Source organism: Cervus canadensis, chromosome 5, assembly GCF_019320065.1.
Source record: "Cervus canadensis isolate Bull #8, Minnesota chromosome 5, ASM1932006v1, whole genome shotgun sequence".
Lineage (NCBI taxonomy): Eukaryota > Metazoa > Chordata > Mammalia > Artiodactyla > Cervidae > Cervus > Cervus canadensis.
In genome coordinates this window covers 20,120,547-20,147,313 of record NC_057390.1, presented here as the reverse complement: position 1 = coordinate 20,147,313, position 26,767 = coordinate 20,120,547, and the positions used below count along the sequence as shown (strand labels likewise).

General features: G+C 37.4%; 1 protein-coding gene across 6 annotated transcripts in view; it reads left to right on the top strand.

Moving 5' to 3' along the window:
- The window catches only part of ATL2 (atlastin GTPase 2), a 67,239-nt gene that overhangs the window by 14,077 nt on the left and 26,395 nt on the right, over positions 1-26,767 (top strand). For 4 of the 6 annotated variants that reach the window (XM_043468358.1, XM_043468359.1, XM_043468360.1 and 1 more), the window contains exon 2: positions 15,430-15,674. The exons of the other annotated variants lie outside the window; for them this stretch is intronic. In XM_043468358.1, coding sequence (XP_043324293.1) covers positions 15,430-15,674 — 245 coding nt within the window. The remainder of the gene's footprint in view (positions 1-15,429; positions 15,675-26,767) is intronic. 6 annotated transcript variants of the gene reach the window in all.

The following is a 26,767-nucleotide window of genomic DNA, read 5'->3' as shown; positions in this document are numbered from 1 at the left end:
CTTCATCTCTGTGGTGGTAGTGAATGTGTGTCTTTTCTTTCCCATAGTTAGATCTAGAGGCTTGATCAGTTTGATGTTTTTAAAAATTTTCCTCAAACATACGTCTTTGGTGATGTCTTTTGGTTTCTGATACATCACAGTTCAGTTCAGTCACTTGTGTCCAACTCTTTGCAACCCCAAGGACTGCAGCATGCCAGGCTTCCCTGTCCACCACCAATTCCTGGAGTTTACTCAAACTCATGTCCATTGAGTCGGTGATGCCATCCAACCATCTCATCCTCTGTCATCCTCTTCTCCTCCCGCCTTAATCTTTTCCAGCATCAGGGTCTTTTCCAGTGAGTCAGTTCTTCACATCAGGTGGCCAAAGTATTGAAGCTTCAGCTTCAGCATCAGTCCTTCCAATGAGGATTTAGGACTGATTTCCTTTAGGATTGACTGGTTGGATCCCCTTGCAGTCTAAGGGACTCTCAAGAGTCTTCTCCAACACCGCAATTCAGAAGCATCAATTCTTCAGTGCTCAGCTTTCTTTGTAGTCCAACTCTCACACCCATACATGACTACTGAAAAAACCATAGCTTTGACTAGACAAACCTTTGTTGGCAAAGTAATGTCTCTGCTTTTTAATATGCTGTCTAGGTTGGTCATAGCTTTTCTTCCAAGGAGGAAGCGTCTTTTAATTTCATGGCTTCAGTCACCATCTGCAGTGATTTTGGAGCCCCCCAAAAATAGTCTGTCACTGTTTCCATTGTTTCCCCATCTATTTGCCCTGAAGTGATGGGACCGGATGCCATGATCTTAGTTTTCTGAATGTTGAGTTTTAAGCCAACTTTTTTCACTCTCTTGTTTCACTTTCATTAAGAGGCTCTTTAGTTCTTCTCTGCTTTCTGCCATAAGGGTGATGTCATCTGCGTATCCCGGCAATCTTGATTCCAGCTTGTGCTTCATCCAACCTGGCATTTCGCATGATGTCCATGAAATTTTCGATTGTCTTTTTGTGATGTTAAGGGTGGGTTAATCTATCCATTGTAATCTATCCCCTTTGCCTTTCACTCAGTGGTCTTAGTAGTCCTGCCTTGCTGCCTTTTGAAGTCCTCATTTCTAGGGAATGAAGACCACCTGGATTCTCTTTAAGACCTTACATACTTAATTGTTTCCTGGATAAACAGTCTTAAGTCAGATCATTAGTTCCTATAAGTGTGTTTTATTTCCAATTGTGTTTTGTTTTAGGGAATCTTCCTGTATCATGCTTGATCTTGAAAATAAATGAAGACTAGACATGTAACATGAATGAATGAATGAATGAATGTATTATTACTTAGTAATGATTATATGGCTTCCCTGATGGCTTAGTGGTAAAGAATCCACCTGCCAGTGCTGGAGACTTCCATTCCTGGGTCAGGAAGATCCCTTGGAGAAGGAAATGACAACCCAGTCCAGTATTCTTACCTGGAAAATCCCATGGACAGAGGAGCCTGGTGGGCTGTAGTCCATGGAGTCGCAAAAGAGTCAGACAGGACTTAGCCACTAAACAATAACAGTGATTTTATATTTACTGCTAATACAACCTTATAAGGAATATTTTTTCTTAAAGTAGGTTGGTTGAATTATTAGATGGACAAGGGGTTGAACCCGTGCCTTCTGCAGCAGAAGCATGGAGTCCTAACCACCAGACTGCCAGGGAATTCCCTATAACCTCTTCTTAAGAGGAAGATAAAGTACACATCAGGAGTCCTTCATTCCTTGGTAGAATTTGCTTTAGCAAGTTAAGTCTGCATTATTCCAAAGATCTTATAATTATTTCCAAAATTAATATTAAAATAATTTCATATTTTTCTTGGTGATTCTTTAAAACTTTGAATAGCAAATATCTTTAGTGATTAGTTGCTTTTTCCACTTTGAAAGTGCTTTGTAGCTGAACTATTTTGAGTGAGATTCTCACAATTAGGTCAAATTTGCCTTGAAGCTATGCATGGCTGTATCTTTCTTGGCTTTAGTTATGCATTCACTTCCTGAAAAGTTTTGGTTGTTGATGTTAGTGATTTCAGATAGTTAATTCCTTCTTAAATTCCAGCTAACATTATAGGAAAATTCTTCAATCCATCTGTAATGGCACTTAACACTTGTGTTGAATTTTCAGTGCCAGTTTTCTTCCTAAACCTCTCAAACCATCTTTTAAGCTAAAAACTTTTTCCTTTGATAGCTCACTTATTTGGTTCAGTTTTGTGGATTTGCTGATACATAATATTCTATCAAGTTTTCCCGCATCGATAATCAGCCTGTCCATTTTATCAAAAAGACTGGTGACTACATTGACCTACAGATCTCTGCGACTTTCAGTTATATTTTCTTGTTTTTCACAACTGTATTTTATTGAACATGATAGTTTGAACCTGGAAGATAACTCGTACTCTTTCATATCTCATTTCTGTAGATTTAAATGCCATGCTTTATTTCTAGAGTGACAATTATTTTACTTAAGGTTTTTTAAAAAATTTTTTTGGTGATTTACTATTTTTTTTTTTTTTTTTTTGAGAGCATAGTTAAAGCAAAAAAGTTCCAGAGTTTGAAGAAAATATACAAAAAGTAGAGAGCAGAGTATGTATTTGTGTTGAGCACTGACTGACTCCAGATTTTTTGCTGGATTATTAACCTCAGCTCATTAGCCAATGATCCTTAATTTTGAGTTGTTCACAGTGTTTATAATTACAAATTTGAATTTTGACCCTGATTGTGGGAATGTTAATTGTAATAAAGGTCATGGAAGCAGAGTAGGGTTATTGAAAATAGGGCCATTTCTTTCTGAGGCTTTGTCTACATGTCTGTAAGAGAGGCAGCAGTGGGACTTTAACCAGTTTTATTGCCTTTTGTGTGTTTATAGCCAGTTCTAGCTTTTTAACACCATTCAGTTGAGAGAACCACAATTATTCTAATGGAAAAAACACAGTTTGCTTTATAAGGTTAAATTGAAACAAAGCATTCTTGACTGAGCATTCTGTAAGAAGTAAATCATTGATATATTATGCAAGCAACTGTATATCAGCTAAGTCTTTTTGATTAGTTTTCAGCGTTAAATTATGTGCTGTATACGAGGTACCCCACTGTGCTCTAAAATATGCAAGCAGCACATAATTTTTTTTGAATTTAAAAAACTATCTGCAAAATATACTGTTTAAGCGTTTAATAATTTGCTACTGTAGAATTAAGGGGCTTCCCTAGTAGCTCAGTGGTAAAGAATCCGCCTGCCAAACAGGAGATGTGGGTTCAATCCCTGGGTCTTGAAGATCCCCTGGAGAAGGAAATGACAACCGAATCTGTATTCTTGCCTGGGAAATCTCATGGATGGAGGAGCCTGGCAGGCTACAGTTCATGGGGTTGCAAAAGTCATTCACGACTTAACGACTAAACGTAGAATTAAAGTAACTTCTGGGTTACAGTTTATGACTGTGTGTTTTCTTAAAGCTGCCTAGATTATGAATAGACAGACGGTTCATACAAGAGGAAACAAATATGCATAGAAAAATGATCCGCCTCTTCAAGGATATGCGTATTAAAGCAAAATGGATACTGTGACTAAAGATATGAATTTAAAATTTTCATTTTAGTTTATATTTTAAAAACAATTTTGTCAGTATAGGTCTACATATGAATGGAAAATGAGTTTTTGGTATTTAATTCAGTTATTGGAAAACTTGCTGGGAACAGCTTGTGTATGTGAATCTTATTCAGTTGTAAATTTTATGAAATCTAAGTGATCATGTGTTTTTGATAAGCATTTAATCTCTGAATTGAAAGATGCTATAAGTGTAAAATACACAGTGAATTTCAAAAACAGTATGAAAGAAAAATGTAAATACCTGAATTTTAAAACATTGATTTTGAGTCAAAATGACAATATGTATGTTGCGTAGATTTGGTTAATAAAATAATATAAAAATTATTTGCTTCTTTTTACTTTTTAATGTGACTAAAGAAAACTAAAAATTACCTATGTGGCTCATCTCTCCTGTGGACAGGCCTGTCCTATATTGGTAATTTTTTGTCTCCATAAATACTGAGACAGGTTTTCAAATATGAATATGCATTTGTCTGTTTTCTCTTTAATTCATGTAGTTTAAGTCTCTTATTTAGGGTTATTATGTTTTTCTGATGTTACCCATTTTATATCTAGAAATACTTTTAGTCTCTAAGTCTACTTTGACATTCTTACAGCTGCACCGTTTTTCCTATGGTTATTTGTATATGTATCTTTTTTCCTACTTTTACTCTCAACCTGTCATTGCTTTTATATTAAAAGAGCTGCTGCTTTATACAGTATACAGTTTTGCTTTTATTATCCAGTGTGACAGTCTCTTGTGTTTTCATTGGAATGTTTAGTATATTTACTTTTAATGTAATTATTTAATTGGGTTTAAGTTTGCCACCTTGCTGTTTGTTTTCCATTTGTTCCTTGAGTCATTTATTCTTGTTTTTTCTTTGGGTTAATTGGATATTTTTTAGTGTTTCATTTTGGTTCCTTATTGTCTTTTTTAGGTTATACTTCTTTGCTTTTTTAGTCATTGTGCTAGAGCCAATAGTATGCATCTGTAATGTATCAAAGTCCATTTAGAATCAGTGTTTTTAGAATCGCTTTCCACTTCAGAATATTAATAACCTTAGAATGTAATTTATTTGTCCCCACATATTTGTCATAATTTTTAAAAATCTTCTACATACTTTATAAACCCCACATTGCAGTCTGTATTTTTGTTCTAAATGATCAGTTATCTTTTAAGGACATTACTTGGGGGAAACAACCAGTCTTTTATTTTTGTATCCATTTATTTACTACTTTGGGTACTATAGGAAGGAGGGAGGAGGCTTTCCATCTGGTATCATTTCTTTTCAGCTTGAAGAATGAAGAACATTATTTAGCATCTCAAGTAGTGCATATCTTCTGGTGACAAATTTGAGTAGCTTTTTTGTTTATTGTCTATATATTGCTTTCATTTTTCAGTAATAGTTTCTGAATATAGAAATCTGAATTGGCATTCTTTTTTTTTTCTTTAAATACTCTAAAGATATTATTTTGTTGTCTTCTGGCTTCCATTGCTTCTGATGAAAAATAGTCATTTGAATTATTCCCTTTACTGTCCAGTGGCTTAGATGCTAAAGAATCCTGTGGAAGACCTGGGTTCCATCCCTGGGTTGGAAAGATCTCTTGGAGAAGGGAATGGCTACCCACTCCAGTATTCTGGCCTGAAGATTTCCATGGATTGTATATGGCATGGGGTCTTGAAGAGTTGGACACCACAGAGTGACTTTCACTTTCTTCACCACATCACTTCTTTAAGAATTTTCCCTTTATCTTTGGTTTTTAGCACTCTGACTGATGTGGTTTTCTTTTTGTGTTTACCCTTTTTGAGGTTTGCTTTTTGGATCTATAAGTCTCTGACACCAAATTTAGTAACATTTGACTCAGTTCAGTCCAGTCACTCAATCATGTCCAATTCTTTGCTACCCCGTGGACTGCAGCACGCCAGGCTTCCCTGTCCACCAACTCCCCAAGCTTGCTCAAACTCAACGTCCATCCAGTCGGTGGTGCCATCCAACCATCTCATCCTTTGTCGTCGCCTTCTCCTGCCTTCAATCTTTCTTAGCATCAGGATCTTTTCTAATGAGTCAGTTCTTTCTCGTCAGGTGGCCAGAGTCTGTCCAGTGAATATTTCATCTTAATTATTGTACTTTTCAGCTCTAGAATATTCATTTGTTTTCTAGTCATCTATTTATTGGCTGAAACTCCCTAGCTACTTATTAAGAGCTTGTTGAACATATTTGTAATGTCTTCTTTAAAGCTTTTGTTGACCATCTGGGCCACTGCAGGATTGTTTTCTGTCAACTGCTTTTTTTTTTCTTTACTGTGGGCCACATTTTCTTCTCTGCATTTCTAATAATTTCTGATCATGTTCTTTAATTGTACGTTGTGCATTCTGGAGATCTGGATTCTGTTGTCTGATTTGTGTTGTGGCTCAAAGTTCAGTTACTAATTGCTCTTGACCTTTTTATAGGCTTGACTTTGTATCTTTTTAGTATGACTTTTAGAAAGCTTAGAGGAAATCCTTCTAACTTGGGGATACTAAATCTCCAAAGTGTCTCTGCTCTTAGTGTTAGGCTTTGTTTGGGTGGATCTTCAGTAGACCTTGAAATAGTTAAGCATGGGCTTTGAATCTAAGATATGGCCTTCCTGATGTTTTAGCTCTGATGCCTGAGGTGTTCTGTCCACAATGGCTCGGCCAAAATGTCACAGTGTCCCAGTACAGTTTGACTTCTGGTATCTCTGTTCCTCTTAGAACCCTGTAGTTGCTGCTTTTTGTAAGCCTTGTGTAGTGTGTTCTCCTGTACCTGTGAAGCTTGTCAGCCTTGGCCAGGGACTTCTGGGCTCTGCCTCTGCATTGCTGGAGTTCATTCTCAGGCGTGTCTGACTCTGCGACTCCATGGACTGCAGCATGGCAGGCTTCTCTGTCCTTCACCATCTCCCGGAGTTTGCTCTAACTCATGTCCATTGAGTTGGTGATGCCATCCAACCATCTTGTTCTCTGTCGTCCCCTTCTCCTCCTGCCTTCTACCTTTCCCAGCGTCAGGGTCTTTTCTAATGGTTCTTCACATCAGGTGGCCAAAGTATTGGAGCTTGAGCTTCAGCTTCAGCATCAGTCCTTCCAGTGAATACCTCTGCATAGTTCCTTTTTCTCTGTTCTGCCTCACAGCTTCCCATCCCACTGCCTTTAATAGTCCTGAACTCAGATCTTTGCTTATGCTTTGGTTCCCCACTCTAGGTTTAGGAAATTGTTCCTAGGCAGAGAGTGGCTGTGGATGTGTGTATGTGTGTGTGTGTGTGTGTGTGTGTGTGAGAGAGAGAGAGATCTTTAGGAAATTGTTCCTAGGCAGAGAGTGGCTGTGGATGGGTGGGTGTGTGTGTGTGTGTGTGTGTGTGTGTGTGTGTGTGAGAGAGAGAGATCTTTAGGAAATTGTTCCTAGGCAGAGAGTGGCTGTGGATGGGGGGGCGGGTGTGTGTGTGTGTGTGTGTGTGTGTGAGAGAGAGAGAGAGAGAGATCTTTAGGAAATTGTTCCTAGGCAGAGAGTGGCTGTGGATGGGTGTGTGTGTGTGTGTGTGTGTGTGTGAGAGGAGAGAGAGAGAGAGAGAGATCTTTAGGAAATTGTTCCTAGGCAGAGAGTGGCTGTGGGTGGTGTGTGTGTGTGTGTGTGTGTGTGTGTGAGAGATCTTTAGGAAATTGTTCCTAGGCAGAGTGTGTGGTGGGGGTGTGGTGTGTGTGTGTGAAAGAGATCTTTGTGTGTGTGTGAGAGAGAGAGAGAGAGAGCTTTTCCCGGGTGTGTGTGTGTGTGTGTGTGTGTGTGTTGAGAGAGATCTTTGTGTGTGTGTGTGTGTGAGAGAGATCTTTGTGTGTGTGTGTGTGTGAGAGAGAGAGAGAGCTTTTCCCGGGTGTGTGTGTGTGTGTGTGTGTGTTGTGTGAGAGAGATCTTTGTGTGTGTGTGTGAGAGAGAGAGAGAGCTTTTCCCGGGTGTGTGTGTGTGTGTGTGTGTGTGAGAGAGATCTTTGTGTGTGTGTGTGTGTGAGAGAGATCTTTGTGTGTGTGTGTGTGTGTGTGAGAGAGAGAGAGAGCTTTTCCCGGGTGTGTGTGTGTGTGTGTGTGTGTGTGAGATCTTTGTGTGTGTGTGAGAGAGAGAGAGAGCTTTTCCCGAGAGAGAGAACTTTTTGTGTGTGTGTGTGTGTGTGTGTGTGAGATCTTTGTGTGTGTGTGAGAGAGAGAGCTTTTCCCCGAGAGAGAGATCTTTTCCCAAGGATTCTTCTCTCTCTTGTCCAGCTTGAAAAAAGATGCCTGGTGTATTTAGTTTAGTTTTATGGTTTGTGGCAGAGGGCCAGTCTGGTAGCAGTTATTTTAATGACTGAAAGAAGCAGCCTCAAATATTTCTGTCTCCCACTGCAACTCCCAAGTGAGCTTGTGTTTTTAAAAACAAAGCAAAACAGAATTGGGGAAGATTTGTACTACTTTGTGACCTGCCTTTTTCCTGGTTATTTTATACCAGTCTTAAAGATATCTTTAATTTCTTAAGTGTGTATATGTGTTTTAAAGCTGCATAATATGTCAATATGTAGTTAAAATATTAGGCCAGTTTGCAGTTTTGAGACATTCAACATTAAGTTTCACTACCATAAATAACACTGATAAACCAACTTGTATATCTTTGTTAGCATCTGTATTTATTTTCTTGTAATAAATATCTAGAAATAGGTTTACCATGATATAACCTCTTTAAAGCTTTCAAAATATGTGCTGAAGTAAACTTTTGAGCACTTATATACTATTTTTATTTTGTTACGGAGTGTAGATGTGGAACAAATAAATACCAAACACCAAAATATCACTTTGCTTTTGTTGAATAGCTAATTTTTGTAAATAGACTAAATGCACTGAATCCAGGACACTTTCCATAAAAATTTGTTTTAAGTTTTTATTTGGAATGAATATACTTTCATTGCTTCTGAAAAGTGAAATACTTTTTACTTGGTTTTTTTCTACAAGTTTAGTTTTGGGTTGATGTAATCTAATGCTAGTAGCATTTTATTGTAATGTAGATTTACAGCATCTTTCATTGTCATGGCTTCTAATGAAGCTTGACGTTTTCAAATGTACTTAGTCAGTCCTGAAGTGTCACTTTTCCTGTTGGAGTATGAGCTGAATGTATGAATTTGGCAAATACAAGATAAAGTATGATTCAAAAAAAAAAGCAAAATGATAGGTGTCTTCTTTTTTAAAAAATAATTGACTTTCGTTTTAAAGCAGTTTAAAACGGTTCACAGAAAAATAGAGCACAAAGGAGAGTGTCCCCCCCCCGCCCCCACTTCCTACAGCCCTATCAACATCCCACACCAGAGTGGTATATTTGTTACAATCAGTGAACTTTCACTGACACATTATTATCATCCAAAGTCCAGAGTTTCCAGTAGGTTTCACTTTGGGAGTTGTATATTCTGTGGGTTTTGGCAAATGTATAATGACATATCTCTAACATTAGTTTCATAGCCCTAAAATTCCTCTGTGCTCCACGTACTCATCTCTTTTTTTCCCCCAACCCTTGGAACTGACTTTTTTTAAAAACAAAGGTAGTGTCTTTTTTTTTTTTTTTTGAAGGCCTTGTAGCAAATAGGTTAAGTATATTAGGAAAACTATATTGACGGGCTGAAACCTACCTTCCCAGCAATCTCTTAGCATTGAAAAGTGGAAATGAAATCAGCATTCTCTGCATAGAAGTTAACTTCAGTTTAAAATCTTAAGTAATGTTAAATTTAAAAAGACTTCCACTTGTAGGTGATCACTATTAATATTTACAGGTATTGAAGTAAATTTGCATATACTTATTAAATTTTTTTTTGATGGCCTATATCAGTATTTGATGAATGAAATACTTGACCTGTATTTAGTCCACACTTGGTAGAGAAATTACGATGGGGGAGTAAATTTAGCTGAACCATGTTATTGTGCTCCATAATATCTTTGAAACATTTGCTACACTTCCTTTTAGAAGTCTGTTGACTAGAAATAGTGACAAATATGCTGCCTGTGTATCTGTAGTATCTATCTTTATCCATGATATTAAGGAAAACAGGCTACTGTAGTCAACTAATTTAGGTGAAATTTCAAGTTAACAAAGATTTCCTGCCAAATGGTTAATTTTTGTTTTTATTTTTAAGGAACCAACTAATGCTTTCTTTACATTAAAGATAAGACTACTTGTTGGTTTTAACAAAATCAGCAATCTCCAAATTTGGTCATTGTGATATTTTAGCACTTACTGATTTTGAGTTCCTTTTAATTGTGCACGTGAGTACGTGGTCAGTTGTGTTTGGCTCTTTGTGGTCCCATGGGCTATAGCCTGCCAGACTCCTCTGTCCATGGAATTTTCCAGGCAAGAGTGGGTTGCCATTTCCTACTCCAGGGTCTTTTTAATTAAAATGTGTTATTTGTTAGATCTTCATAGTTTTATTTGTGATTTTTGTGATAAATGTACTACTCTTGAGTTGCTACAAGTATTTCCCCAAACTAATTATGTGATTGTTAAATTTGCTTATAAATGGGTGGGAAAGGGGTATGTGTAAAACTCCTGAGTAAAATATGTACATTTCATTCATTCAAGAAATATTTATTAAACACTTGCTAGGTGCCAAGCAGTTTTCTAAATGCTAAGAGCAAGAGTAGTCAACAGGGTGATTAGGATCCTTTTTTTGGTGGCCTGCACCTTCTATGCAGGAGGGGGAGATATGATGTACACATGTAAATGAATGAAAAAAGGTCATTTTTAAATACTGAAAAAGGCTCTGGGGGAGAAAAACCCTGTTCTGTTAAAGTGATAGGTAGGATCTGTAATTTAGACGGAGTGATTAAGGATAGCCACATGGAGGAGATAACATTTGCAGTGACACCTAAATGATGGAGAAGCAAGCCACTTCAATTTCCAGGGACAGAACTTTCCAGACAGGGAAGAATACAAGGCACAGATTCTAAGGTGGGGAACAGGTTTGGCCTATTCAAGGAACAGCAGGAGGGCTAGATTGCACAGAACTGTGGAGGCTGTGATCAGGAACTTAGAAGATTTTTTCCCCCCTCTATTTTCTGGTTACAGGGGGAAACTAATTGAGGGTTTAAGCAAAGGATTGGTAATCTGGGGGGTGGGGAGACATATAATAAATAAGTACTTACATAAATACTCAAATGATGGGTGGATAAAGTTTGGGGGAGTGTAGGAGGACTAGGAACCTTGGGAGAAGATATTCATGAGGAAATGACATTTAAACTGAGGCTTAAGGAATTAATTAGGGGAACAACATGGTAAAGAATATTCCACACAGAGGAATAGCATGGTGGTATATGAGTCTAGAAAGAGCTTAGTGGCATAAGGCTCTGAAAAAGACTAGCTTGTCTATTTGTAGTTTACAGAGGGGAAAGTAGCACCAAATGGGGCAGGAGAGATTTGGCAGTGAGGACAGGTCTGTGACAGTCAGTGACAAAGGTCTGTCTAGTCAAAAGCTATGGTTTTTCCAGTAGTCATGTATGGATATGAGAGTTGGACCATAAAGAAAGCTGAGCGCCAAAGAATTGATGCTTTTGAACTGTGGTGTTGGAGAAGACTCTTGAGAGTCCCTTGGACTTCAAGGAGATCCAACCAGTCCATCCTAAAGGAACTCAGTCCTCAATATTCATTGGAAGGACTGATGCTGAAGCTGAAGCTCCAATACTTTGGCCACCTGATGCAAAGAACTGACTCATTGGAAAAGATCGTGATGCTGGGAAAGATTGAAGGCAGGAGAAGGGGCGGACAGAGGATGAGATAGTTGGATGGCATCACCAACTCGATGTACATGAGTTTGAGCAAGCTCCAGGAGTTGGTGGTGGACAGTGAAGCCTGGCGTGCTGCAGTCCTTGGGGTGGCAAAGAGTCGTTCATGACTTGAGCGACTGAACTGAATTGGACTAAACAGGATTTTATGAGGCACGTGTACGATTTTAGCTGTTAATCCTCTGTAACAGTGATTTTAACGAGTAACTTAATCACATGTGCATTTAATATTATTAGTAGTTGCTACTCTGAGGGTTTGATTGGAGGAGGGGGCAAGAAGGGAGACCAGTTTGGTTACACTTTAAGTGAGCTAGGATGGTGTTTTTGCTTTCACTTTCCTCTCAGGTTCAAAGGATTTGTTAAATAAGCCACTCATTATATATAAATAATACAGATATTTATTAGAGAATTATCTAGCTAACATTAAAAGAATAGTAATAATACTAACATTAAAAGAAAAGAGAAATAGAGCAGAGGATACATCACCTAGTTGGGTTTGACCAACATCCAGACTTAAACAACGCTAGGAAGTCTTGAGACGCAGCACATCTGGAGTCCCAATTGGGAAAAGGTCCCAGGCGTCCACTCCTTGGATGAGACGTCAAAAATTGCAGTTCGAGGTTCCCATTTATAATCCCATGACGCAAATTGATATCATCATCAATGTGTGACCAAATTGCAAGCCTAGTTTCATGTTAATGCTGTTTGTTTTGTCTTGTAAAACTTGGAATGTTGTTAAGCCTGAGGCTTGGTTGGCCAGGCCCCCTTCAGGGGCTCAGCCATCTTCTTCCCCCCTTTTATCTGCAAGTCTTGCACTCACAGCAGGCGGTCACTCCCGGTCACTCACAGATAGGGCAGTGTCCAGGCAGTGTAGAAGCCAGGTCAGAGGCCTACTCTGCTTTGTCTCTGATGCCTAAACAAGACTATTTATTTAATTTCCCTGACAGATGGTGGTAATGAGAATAAGGATGATATCAGTAGAGATTTTGAGTGAAGACAGATTTAAGACCTTGGTTAGATTTAGGGGTATGGAAAAGGAGAAATGTATCAGGGACAGGCCTCAGGTGTGTACCTGCAAATGAGTAGATGGTGGTGATGTTACATAGCGACCCTGGTCAGTTAAAGGTCACTGTAGAGATTTAGCATTCTAAGGTTGTAAATAAAAGCTTCTCCTATGGGATTGATTATTTTAAAATTACAGTGCAGTGTGTGCTCAGTCATGTCTGACTCTCTGCGTCCCTATGGACTGTAACCTGTCAGGCTCCTCTGTCCATGGGATTTTTCCAGGCAAGAATACTGGAGTAAGTTGCCATTTCCTTTCTCCAGGGGATCTTCCGGACTAAAGGATCCAACTTCCATCTCTTGTGTCTCCTGCACTGGCAGGTGGATTCTTTACCCCTGAGCCATTTACTGTCACCTTATGACAAACGCATATAATGCTTACTATTAAGCATACTTCAACTCATTGAATCCTGATGACAACTTAATGTGGTAGGTGCTGTGACTATCCCAGGTTACATATGAGAAGACAGGCACAGAGAAGTTAAAAGATATACATCTAGACAGTTTTGCTTCCTGGTTCATTCTTAACTACTAATTAGGCTTGGAAGGTTTTAATTACACAGTTTGCATACTGTGTGGTAATTATCTAGACTCACCTAATGATATATTAAATTGGAATGTAACTGTGTTAGACTTTTCCTGGGAAGTTTACTTTTTTGTGCATTCAGATAGCATACCTGGCTATATCTTTATAGTACTGAAACAAGCAGTGGTAATATCCTCTTTAATTAAATACTGCTTTCTGTTATTTTCTAAAATTCTTTGAAATTGCTTTGTCTTTATGTGTTCGTGTGCTAAGTCACTTCAGTTGTGTTTGATTCTTTGCAACCCTATGGACTGTAGCCTGCCAGGCTTCTCTATGTGATTCTCCAGGCAAGAATACTGGAGTGGGTTGCCATGCTGTCCTCCAGGGGATCTTCTTGACTTAGGGATCGAACCTATATCTCTTATGTCTCCTGCATTGGCAGGCAAATTCTTTACTACTGGTGCCACCCTTTGAAATTGCTTGGTCTTTGTATTGTTACTGTTTGCAGCACCTTTTGAAATAGTGTTGATTTTACTTTGTACAGTTAAATGTGCTTCATAAAGTGAAGGTAAAGGCTCTAATGTGCATGCATACTCAGTCGCTCCATCGTGTCCAACTTCTTGTGACCCCATGGACTGTAGCCTGCCAGGGTTCCCTGTCCGTAGAATATTTCAGGCAAGAATACTGGAGTGGGTTGCCATTTCCTCCTCCAGGGGATCTTCCCACCCAGTGGTTGAACCTGCATTGGCAGGTGGATTCTTTATCACTTTGCCTGAAGTCTGAAGTCTCTAATAGCCTTTGGAAATCACATAATGTAGATGTTTCTTTTTGTAAAGAGACTGAAAATTCATTAATATAGGTATGTAATTTTTGCTCTGAGAATAGTGTCTTTGTGGGCTGATATTGGTACACTAACAGTGTGCCACTCCTCGGCTGTCTCCTCCTCTGAGAGGAGAGGCTGTCGTTGGGTTGAACGTAGTAGATGCTATACATTTCCTTAGATTGGAAACTGGCCCTTAGTAGACAAGCTCAAGGGGCAGAGTCTCTTACAGACATTGATGTGGGAAAGGATAAGACCCCGAGGAGTGTACTAGTGGGGTCAAGCAGTTGATGGGGAAGAAAGGCAGACGAGGTATTATTGTACAAAGCCTCTGAAACTAGCTAAGTTGTGTCCAGCCCTTCTGTGACCCCATGAACTGTAGCCTGCCAGGCTCCACGGTCCATGGGATTTCCCAGGCAGGAATACTGGAGTGGGTTGCCTTTTCCTTTACCAAATGGTCTTCCCAACGCAGAGATTTAACCTGCGTCTCCTGCATTGGCAGGCAGGCTCTTTTACCACTGAGCCACCAGGGAAGCCGAAACTAGCAATTAGGTGGGTTTAAAAAAACAGAAGGGAACAAAATAGAAACCTAAACTTTAGAAAATTCTCTCTTCTGTTACATATTCTATTGTTACTTTTTCATCACCATTCAGTAAAGTTCTGCAAAGGTTAACTTCTTTTTGTGTGCTGGGTGAACAAAAGAGTTTATATAGCTGTTTCTTAGTGAAAATCGCTCAGTTGTGTCCAACTCTTTGCGACCCCATGGACTATACAGTACATGGAATTCTTCAGGCCAAAATACTAGAGTGGGTGGCCTTTCCCTTCTCCAGGGGATCTTCCCAACCCAGGAATCGAACTGGGGTCTCCTGCATTGCAGGCGGATTCTTTACCAACTGAACTAGCTGTTTCTTAGGAGTTATGTAATTTGAAGCAGTATCTATGGTGTTTGGTGAGAAAGGGTCCTAGAGGCAAATGAAACTCTGGCCCTCACTAATTGTCCTTCTTGTGTCTTTGTGTCTTCCACTAAAACATTAATCATGTGCTTTGTTTTTATAAGGAAGGCTATTTTTTTAGGTAACTTTTATTAAATTAGGACCCATTAGCTTTATCATGGCCATTTTGGAAAACTTTTTAGGATCTTAACAATTATATATATATGTATATGCTTATATATACACACACACACACATAAATAAATAAATATATATATATTTTAGTCTTTGTAACTTGGAATTATTTCCAAGTGAGTTTGGGGGGAAGAATGGAATATGAATTATTAGGTGAAATTGATAGTTTCTGTGTGCATACAGTAGCAGAAGTTGTTTATAGATGAATACAGTGTTCAAGAACAGTGCTGCTCACATTTAGCTGTGAAGACTTAATTGAGGCCATATTTAGTAGTGCTGCTTATCTGTATATATAGTAGGAAAGTGACTGGTATTCTTGGTCCTGTCTAATATTATAGAGGGAGTGAGACGTTCAGTATGTAGTTGAGCATCACTTTTGTAACTATTTCCAAGTGACCTATAATGGTGAAGAAATTATTTGAAATTTTGCTTTAGTTGTGGTCCTTTAGGAAAAAGTTTAGAATGCAGGAATTAAAGTAACCTGTTTCTCTCTTTTTTTAACTCTAGGTGAGAATTATGAAGATGATGACCTAGTAAACTCAGATGAGGTTATGAAGAAACCATGTCCAGTACAGATTGTTCTTGCACATGAAGATGACCATAACTTTGAGCTTGATGAAGAAGCTTTGGAGCAGATATTACTACAGGAGCACATACGAGATCTAAACATAGTAGTGGTGTCCGTGGCAGGAGCTTTTCGTAAAGGGAAATCATTCCTACTGGACTTCATGCTTAGATATATGTATAACAAGGTGAATAGTGTCTTTTAAATTGAACCAAGTTAAAAACAAAAATTACCAGCCAGTCTTGTTTAAAAATAATAGATAAAAAGCAGTAAGAACTGTATCTTTAGTTTTAAAAAATATAGTTCTTGATAAGACTTCTCAGTTAAGATAGTAATGTAAGTTTGTTTGAGCTCTTGATTCTTCTTCATCTCCCATCTCCATAATTCCTCTTTGCAGGTAGTACATATTGAGGTATATGATTGAGCACCTGTGTTCAATGTGTTCCAAGCATTGTAACTCTAACTCAAAATGTCTGAGTATACTTTAAATTTCCTGAGTATTGTTCAGTCTCTCCTTTTTTGTATTTCCTCACACCTTCCCCTTCTTGATCACCTTTGCAGTAATGAGTAAAGTAGGCTGACAGAGACTTCTGAAAAGGTATACTTATGCTCCTCAAATAAGTCTCCTTTAGAGAATTTTTCTTTTTGAGGTAAGATTCAGTCCCTTAAAGTGACTTCCATGGCCTTCCATGATCTCTAAGCCTCATTCCTTGCCTCTGTAGTTTTTGCAGTTCCTTGACTATGTCATAATTATCTCTCAGCTGTTGCTATATTGCTGCCTTATCTTTTCATTGGAAGCCTTCCATGATTTCTAAGACTATGTTATGACTATATGGCTCAGGTTATGTGTTGCATTGATACTACTTTAGTTACTTATTTTTCCTGGCTAGTGTAGCCTCTGTCAGGAGTGGCCTTATCTTGATTACCATATCTCTCGTGCCTGGCACAGTAATTGGCCCATAGTAAGCACTTATTTTCTGTTTTGACTAATGAATCACCCTTTCTATTTTCACTTTTTGACAGTTGTTATTTTCCAGACAATTGTTATTTCCTTCCCTTTCCCTGACTTCGACTTTCTCCCCTGAAAAAAAAAAAAAATTTTCCTCCGACTTGAGTCAGAATATTTTTCTGCTAGTTGAAAGTTGGGCTGAGGGAATGAGAGTTTGATAGGAACCAAGAAGGAGGAATTGAAATTTTGGAGTGGAACACTTAGTGGGGAACGGCTTTATAGGAAGAGGCTTTAGATGTTCAGAAGGCCACATGAAGGTGCTAGAAGTAACACGTAGAATTATGTAATTGTCTAAACATCTGTCATGATGTTGATCTTTACGAATTCTGTGTAAATCTGCAACTGGCTGTGTACGTGCCTTGAGATTAAGTAATAAGGCAAACATTCCTAGTTGATTTTCCAGGAAGCTTTTCAGTATTCTTTTTGTAGGAATCTCTTCAGGCATACTTAAATACACCTGAGTATCAAGGATATAGTTCATGTTAAAGAAGACTATTTTGCAGAAGTTGGGAGTTGAGAAAGATACAGTAAAGTTTTTCCACTTAAACTTGATTATTTTCCAGAATTTTACATCTGAAATAGAGAAATGTATAATGACTTATTCTTTAAAAAAAAAAAAAGAAAAAAAGACTGTACATTTAAAGATGATGAATTTCTGTATTTTGAGGCTCTAACTTCTTAAGTTAGCTTGTGTATATTATATCTATCTGTGTCTGAGCTGTTCACTGCAAGTGTGTTTGATTCCAAGTAGATAGAACATTTGATAGAAGGTTAGAAGGGGAAGGAAACTTAAATCACTTGTCTAGCAAGTTTCACCTTAGGTGCAATTTCTTATTTGATCTCTGATGAGTTAGTAGTGGCTGTTCAGAGGGGGAGTAGCAGCCCACACATGTGTCATATTTGTTATCTCTGAGCTAATAGACAGTGTAGAACCTTACACATTGTTGTAGCCTTCTCAGTTAATATCTTCAAAGGTAACCACTATTCTGAACTCTCACCACAGGCTAATTTTGTCTGTTTTTGAACTTCACGTGAATGAAATCATACCATAGGGTTTATGTTTGGTTTATTTCATTAACATATCTGTGAACTACCCATGTTTTTGCATCTGTGATAGTCCATTGTTTTTGTTACTTTGGTATTCCATTATATGATTATACCACATTTTTAAAATCCATTTAATTGTCAATGGATAATCTTAATAAGTTTTGGTAAGCTGATTTTTGAATCACATGTTTCCAAAGAAAAGTAGATTACTCTGTTGTCAGTAGAATTGCTAGAAAAATGTTGATCAAGTGGTCATATAAAAGTGATTCCAATTTCAAGAATCAGTTTAGGAAGGTAGAAACTTAATGTAGTAGAATTAAATTAGTAAAACTTAATTTTTGGGATATATTGAACACTAAGTAATGGGAGCTGTTACTGAGCTGTTCTAGATAAGGATTCTTAATCCTTTATAGAGTTGCTTCCGTTTTTAAATATTTCTTGTTTTTTAAATTTATTTTTAATCATTCCTTATTTTTTAAAAAACTTCTGTGAACAATTTTTAATGTATAAAAGTAGACAGTGAATGCCCATGTACTTAATAATTTTTAGCAAAAAGTGATTTTAATTCTTTTAAGATTTCGCTCCATTTCTTTTTCTTGGTAAATTTATTTGTTGAAAAATTTGATTGTTGGTATTATAGTTTCCCAGTCTGGGTTTGCTGATTTTACCCCATTGATGCAGTTTTCTTGTTCTTTAGTTTTGTGAATTTCCTGTAAATTGTTAGTTGAACCTAGATCAGGCTCAGGTTTGACTTTTTGGCAAGAGCATTTCATAGATGATATTTTCTTCTATGAGGAGGCACATGTTATCTTTTCACATAACAGTTTTTGAATCTTTACTGATTTCTGGGTATTCTGATTACTAAGCATTTAATAGGTATTATCTCAGTATTCATAGTAACACTATGGAGTTGTATTAGTATTTCAGCTTGGAGTTGAAGAATGAAACTCAGAGTAAGTGGTACAGCTGGGATTCCAAGCCAGGCAATTTGATGCCAAAGCCTTTATTCTAAAAACTATTATGTAAAATGATGTTTGGTCCATTTATATACTTACACTCCGTTGTTCTTTTGTGTTTACTTTTCATTGTTTACTTGAGAAATTGAAATAGACTGACAAGAGTACATGCCTGATAACTTTTCTTGCTGCCCACTGGTATCTGTGCTTAATAAGTAAGAGAGTTTTGACTCTGTTTATATCATAATTGCTGCTGCTAAGTCACTTCAGTCGTGTCCGACGCTGTGCGCCCATAGACGGCAGCCCACCAGGCTCCCCCGTCCCTGGGATTCTCCAGGCAAGAACACTGGAGTGGGCTGCCATTTCCTTCTCCAATACATGAAAGTGAAAAGTGAAAGTGAAGTTGCTCAGCTATGTCCGACTCTTAGTGACCCCATGGACTGTAGCCTACCAGGCTCCCCCGTCCCTGTGATTCTCCAGGCGAGAGTACTGGAGTGGGTTGCCATTGCCTTCTCCATCATAATTGCTAGTGGCACTTTAAGGGGAGTTATCTATAGTTTTTATTCTTTTCCATTTTAAGAACTGCTCCCAGAACTTCTTTCAGAGATCAAGAATAGGAACTATCTTTAAGGATTGTATGTGCTGCTACATATAATTTGCCAAAAGCACAACTATGTCAGGATCAGTATATGGGATATTGAACTTGGTTTCACTTTTTTCTCTAAGGCTAATAATATCTGAGATTAAGATTTGGAAGTGTTAATCCATGAAAAAAACTTGGTTTCTTCTGCTTTCTTTTTTTTTTTTTTTTTAATTTTTTTATTAGTTGGAGGCTAATTACTTCACAACATTTCAGTGGGTTTTGTCATACATTGATATGAGTCAGCCATAGATTTACACTTATTCCCCATCCCGATCCCCCCCTTCTGCTTTCTAAGAAAGAAATGTATTTAGAGGAAGAATAATGCTTATATAAGTTTCTTCCTAGGGTCACTTTATTATTATTATTATTTTGTGGTGTAAGTTAAATATAACAATGTCTGTAAGCCTTAATACAGCCAGTAAATTTTTCATTGAGTTATACTTTAGTGACCACTGCCACTCAGATAAAGAAAAGCAGCACTTTCAGCACTCCAGAAGGCTCTCTTGTTCTTTCTCCTGCTTATTACTGTCTCCAGCTGTCAGGAACCACTGCTGTTGTGACTTAAATCACCATCGATCAGTTTTGTCTACTTTTGAAATTCATATAAATGTAATCATAAAGTGTGCACTCATGTCTGATTTCTTTGACTTAATATTAAGTCTAAGAGATTCATGTTGTTGTATGTATCAGTAATTGTTTTTTTTAATTGCCGAGTGATATTTCATTGGATGAAGATACCGTAGGCCTGGAAAAGGTCAGTTTTCATTCCAATCCCAGAGAAAGGCAATGCTAAAAGAATGCTCAAACTACTGCACAATTTGCGCTCATCTCACATGCTAGTAAAGTAATGCTCAAATTCTCAAAGCCAGGCTTCAGCAATATGTGAACCATGAACTTCCAGAAATTCAAGCTGGTTTTAAAAAAGGCAGAGGAACCAGAGATCAAATTGCCATCTGCTGGATCATCGAAAAAGCAAGTTTTCCAGAAAAACATCTGTTTCTGCTTTATTGACTATGCCAAAGCCTTTGACTATGTGAATTACAATAAACTGTGGAAAATTCTGAAAGAGGTGAGCATACCAGACCACCTGACCTACCTCTGGAGAAATCTGTATGCAGATCAGGAAGCAACAGTTAGAACTGGACATGGAACAACAGACTGGTTCCGAATCGGGAAAGGAGTACGTCAAGGCTGTATATTGCCACCCTGCTTATTTAACTTACATGCAGAGTACATCATGAGAAATGCTGGGCTGGATGAAGCACAGGCTGGAATCAAGATTACCGGGAGAAGTATCAATAACCTCAGATATGCAGATGACACCTCTCTTATGGCAGAAATTGAAGAACTAAAGAGCCTCTTGATGAAAGTGAAAGAGGAGAGTGAAAAAGTTGGCTTAAAACTCAACATTCAGAAAACTAAGATCATGGTATCTGGTCCCATCACTTCATGGCAAATAGATGGGGAAACGGTGGAAATAGTGGCAGACTTTAATTTTGGGGGGCTCCAAAATCACTGCAGATGGTGACTGCAGCCATGAAATTAAAAGACGCTTACTCCTTGGAAGGAAAGTTATGACCAACCTAGACAGCATATTAAAAAGCAGAGACATTACTTTGCTAACAAAGGTCCGTCTAGTCAAGGCTATGGTTTTTCCATTAGTCAAGTATGGATGTGAGAGTTGGGCTATAAAGAAAGCTGAGCGCCGAAGAATTGATGCTTTTGAACTGTGGTGTTGGAGAAGACTTGAAAGTCCCTTGGACTGCAAGGAGATCCAACCAGTCCATCCTAAAGGAGATCAGTCCTGAGTGTTCATTGGAAGGACTGATGTTGAAGCTGAAGCTCCAGTATTTTGGCCACCTGATGCAAACAGCTGACTCATTTGAAAAGACCCTGATGCTGGGAAGGATTGGGGGCGGGAGGAGAAGGGGATGACAGAGGATGAGATGGTTGAATGGCATCACCGACTCGATGGACATGGGTTTGAGTAAACTCCAGGAGTTGGTGATGGACAGGGAGGCCTGGCGTGCTGCAGTCCATGAGGTTGCAGAGAGTCAGACATGACTGAGTAAACTGAACTGAACTGAATTGACAGACTTATGGGTTGTTTGTAATTTTTGTTTGTTATGGATCAAGCTATAATGAATGTTCTTATAAAAGTCTTGGTGATGTAAGCACTTACTTCTGTTGAGTTTATACCCAGGAGTAGAAATGTTAGGATCAAAATTTTTTCAGTAGTGGTTTTTAACCAATTTTGTACTCCCATCAGCGATGTAAAGACTTATAGTTCCTTTACATTTTATAAAACAGTAGTGTCATTTAGCCATTCTGATAGATGTGCATTTTAAAAATTTTAAGGCATCACTCTGTTCAGGTTCATGTGCTCATAAAATTGCCAGATTTGATATAGAAGTTTAGCTTATTCATTTAATTATTGCTTTAACTGAATTTGCTTTTGAATATTTCACCTATTCCAAGTGATACACTGAATATAACTTATGTAACAGACTGCTGAAATTTAAGATTTGATATTATTACTATTTTTGCTTATTAAGAAGCAGGTAGAACTTGGTCAGAGTTTTAAGATTCAGTAAGGAAAAATAAAAATTGGTGGGCTTATTTGTCTGCTGAAAACGCTAAAGCGTTGGGTATAGAGGTTATGTGGACTATTGACTGCTTTCTTTCTGTTAGCATATTAGATTTTCCCTCCTTGATTTCTGAATTGTATATTTCTGTTCTTTCATATGCAGATTTAAAATTAGTGTAATTTCACTTAGAAAGCTTCACCAAATGTTGCCAAAGCCAGAGGAATCAGAAACAGATGACATGGAGGAGGCTACAATACGTTGTTCAAAGTCCTTATTGCCATGTTTTAGGAGGGCCTTTCTTGGTTGCATTTCTGAATCTATCCCCTGAAAATGTTCTGTCATCTGTAGCCTTTGAAATAGCTTTCTAGCTTTAAGCCCCAAATGTATGTACTGCCTGTTTTGTGATAACAACCAAAAGTATTATACCTATGTTATCACTTATTTCAGTTTTGTACTTGAGAGAGCATTAATTATTTTTTCCAGTAGACCTTTTCCTACTCCAAAGTGTTTGTTCTTGTAAATGAAAATTTGCTGTCTCTAAAATAGTTGACTTTATTTATGAGGTCATTTATTGAAGAATATCTCAAGTAATAACTGTTGTACATAAGCACTAATTAAACCCCAGCTTTAAAACAGTTGGGGAGTTAAAACAGTTTTATAGAATTCAAGTTCCTTAATACTAGCTTTTTTTGAAGGAGAAAGAAATTTTTAAGTGATTAACTCCCTACTTTATTCCCCTATTCCCCCTGGGACAGTTTTGATGTTTGACTCATGAGTTCTAGTTCAAGATTTCTTTTTTCTCACTCTTTAAAACATTTTTTTTTTTCTTGCACGTTTCTTTCTTTTTATAGTTAATAGGATGTATTTTCTATAGACGCTTTAGAGAATGTTCACTGTAATCCTTTTGTCAAGAAGCAAGTTAATAGAATTAATGCCACATTGCAGTAATATATGGACATTTAACAGAACCGCCAGTGGACCATTCTTTTTCCTCTTAGACTTTTGTATTGTTACAGGGTGGGTTTTGTATGACTGGAAGTCTTTTATTAAGTTCCTGTACTAAGTGTACTTGATACTTTGTTTTTCTTTTAAAAGCTTTATTGAGGTGTGGTTAACATAATGTATAATTTCACCTACATGAAACCTGTAATATACAGTCCCATGATTTTAGTATATTCACAATTGTATAATCATCATCACAATAAATTTTAGAACCTTTTTATCACCTGAGAATGAAAAATATGAAGCCCTGTACCTTTTAAGCTGTTAACCCATCGATGCCCTATAACTCTTCTCCCAGCTTCTTGCCCTAAGGAACTATAATCTTATTTTCTGTCTCTCTGATTCTGCCTATTGTGGGCATACATATAAATGAAATCATATAATATGTTGTCTTTTGTGACTTGTTTCTTTCACTTAGCATAATGTTTTAAATGTTTGTTTAAACATGCTATAGCATTACTGGTGCTTCCTTCCTTCTTAAGAATGAATAACATTCTGTTGTATAGATATATTTCATTTTCTTTATCCATTTTCTTATCCCAGCACATGTGCTTTTGCATGTGCTTGTTCCAGCACCGTTTGTTGGAAAGGCTGTTTCCTCATTGAATGCTCTTGGCCCCCTTGTTGACAATTAGTTGATCATAGACATGTGACTTTATTTCTGCACTCTCAATTCTATTGCATTGGTCTGTTCTTACGCCAGTACTAGAATGTCTTGATTACTGTTGCTTTGTAGTAAGTTTTCAAAACAGGAAATGAATTCTCTTATTTTTTTATTTTTCTTTTTTCAAGATTGTTCTAGGTCTGTTCTAGGTCCCTTGCAGTTCGGTATGAATTTTGGACTTAGCCTGTCAGTTTCTATGGGAGGTTAGTTGGGATTATGTTGGTGATTGGACTGAGTATAAAAGATGAGTTTGGGTAATATTGTCTGAATATTAAGCATGTTGATCTTTGAACATGGCATGTTTTTCCATTTATGTGGGTCGTCTTTAATTTCTTTAAAAAATGTTTTGTAGTTTGTATTTTTTATACTTCTGTTAAATTTGCTCCTTATTTGATGAGGTTATAAATAGAATTGTTTTCTTAATTTCATTTTTAGGTTGTTCATTGCAAGTATACAATTGATATTTTTATGTTGATCTTTTATCCTGCAATCTTGTTTAACTCATTTATTCATTCCAGTAGCTTTTTAGTGGACTTTTTAAATGTTTTCTATACATATATACAAGACCACATCATCTGTAAATATAGTTTTCTTTTTTCCCTTCCAGTCTGAATACCTCTTATCTCTTTTTCTTGGCTGATTGTCCTAGCTAGAATCTTTGGTACAATGATGAATACAGGTGATAAGAGCATATCTTCTTATCTCTTTCCTAACCTTTAGGGAGAAACACCTAGGTTTTTACCACTGTGTATGATGTTAGCTGTAGAATTTTTTTTGGAGATATTGTTAAGTTCAGGAAGTTCTCTCTTTCTAATGTGCTAAGACAGTTTTTGTTTGCTTTTTTAATCATGAATGGACATTGGATTTTGTCAGATGCCTTTTCTGCATCTATTCATATGATCATATGGTTTTTCTTTAGTTTGTTGATGTGATCATTTCAGTTCAGTCTCTCAGTTGTGTCTGACTCTTTGTGACCCCATGGACTGCAGCATGCGAGGCCTCCCTGTCCGTCACCAACTCCCGGAGCCTGCTCAAACTCATGTCCATTGAGTCGGTGATGCCATCCAGTCACCTTATCCTCTGTTGGCCCCTTCTCCTGCCATCAGTCATTCCCAACATCAGGGTCTTTTCAAATGAGTCAGTTCTTTGCATCAGGTGGCCAAGTATTGGAGCTTCAGCTTCAACATCAGTCCTTCCAATGAGTATTCAGGACTGATATCCTTTAGGATTGACTGGTTGGATCTCCTTGCAGTCCAAGGGACTCTCAAGAATCTTCTCCAACCACAGTTCAAAAGCATCAATTCTTGGGCGCTCAGCTTTCTTTATAGTCCAACTCTCACATCCATACATGACTGATGGAAAAACCATAGCTTTGATTATACAGACCTTTGTTAGCAAAGTAATTTCTCTGCTTTTTAATATGCTGTCTAGGTTGGTCATGACTTTTCTTCCAAGGAGCAAACGTCTTTTAATTTCATGGCTGCAGTCACCATCTGCAGTGATTTTGGAGCCCCCCAAAATGAAGTCTGTCACTGTTTCCATTGTTTCCCCATCTATTTCCCATGAAGTGATGGGACTAGATGCCTGATCTTAGTTTTCTGAATGTTGAGTTTTAAGCCAACTTTTTCACTCTGCTCTTTCACTTTCATCAAGAGGCTCTTTAGTTCTTTTTCGCTTTCTGCCATAAGGGTGGTGTCATCTGTGTATCTGAGTTTACTGATATTTCTTCTGGCAATCTTGATACCAGCTTGTGCTTCATCCAGTCCAGCATTTCGCATGATGTACTCTGCATATAAGTTAAATAAAAAGAGTGACAGTATACAGCCTTGAGGTGCTCCTTTTCCTATTTGGAACCAGTCTGTTGTTCCATGTCCAGTTCTAACTTTTGCTTCTTGACCTGCATACAGATTTCTCAGGTGGCAGGTCAGGTGGTCTGATGTTCCCATCTCTTTTAAGAATTTTCCACAGTTGTAATCCTCACAGTCAGATGCTTTGGCATAGTCAGTACAGCAGAAATAGATGTTTTTCTGGAACTCTCTCACTTTTTCAATGAAATGGATCATATTAATTTTTTGAATGTTGAGTTAGCCTTGCATCCCTAGAATAGTCCACTTAGTTGTGGTATATAATTCTTTTTATACATTGTTGGATTCAATTTTCTAATATTTTGTTGACTATTATTACATCTATATTCCTGAGATATATTGGTCTTTAGTTTTCTTTTTTTGTAATGTCTTCATTTGGTTTTGATATTAAGATAGCACTGGCCTCATAGAATGAATTAGGAAGTATCACCACTGCTTCTATTTCTTGGAAAAGTTTAGAGAGAACTAGTATTTTATCATTTCTTCCTTAAATGTTTGGTAGAACTTAGCAGGGAAACTGTCTGAACTTGGTTCATTCTTTTTTGAAGGTTATTGTTGATTAAATTTCATTAGTAGATACAGACCTATTCAGATGATATATTTTTTTCTCATGTGAGTTTGGTAGGTTATGTCTTACAAATAATCAGTCCATTTCAAGTCAGTTTTCAAAATTGTGGGCATAGAATTGTTCTTAATCTTTTATTATTTTTCTAAAGTCCATGAAATTAGTAGTTTTGACTCCTCTGATTTCTGATATTTTTAATGTATCTCTCCTCTCTCAAATCAATTTTATTGATCTTTTAAAGGACCAGCTTTGGTTTGATTATTTTTTTTCCCTGTTGTCTTGATATCCTGTTTTCTTATGTTCAGTGTTATTAAGGTTTCTGCTGTAATTTTATTCTGCTTCTTTAGGTTAAATTATTCTTCTAGTTTTGGTTTTAGATATTTTTCCTAATATGTGCACCCAGTTCTATAAAGTCTTTTCTAATCATTGCTGTCACTGCATTTCACATGTTTTCATCAGTTGTTTTTCTCATTTTCATTTGGTTCAAAATACTTAAAAATTTCTGTTGGGATTTTTTTGACCCGTGTGTTATTTAGAAGTATGTTGTGTAAACTCCTACTATTTATTTTGGGGTTTTCCAGCTTTGTTTACATTATTGGTCTCTAGTTTAATTCATTTGTGGTCTGAGAGCATGCTTTGTATGATCTGTTCTTTAAGGTTTAAGTTGTGTTTTAAAGCCCAGGGTTCTATTTTGGGGAATGTTCTGTATGAGACTGAGAGGAATGTGTATTCCATTGTTGGATGAAGGAATCTCTAAGGTCAGTTAGATCTGCTTGAATGTTGGTGCTGTTCAGTTCAGCTGTATCCTTGAAAGTGAAAGTCACTCAGTCGTGTTTGACTCTTTGCAACCATGGACTCTGTAGTCCATGAAATTCTCCAGGCCAGAATACTGGAGTGGGTAGCCTTTCCCTTCTCCAGGGGATCTTCCCAATCCAGTTATC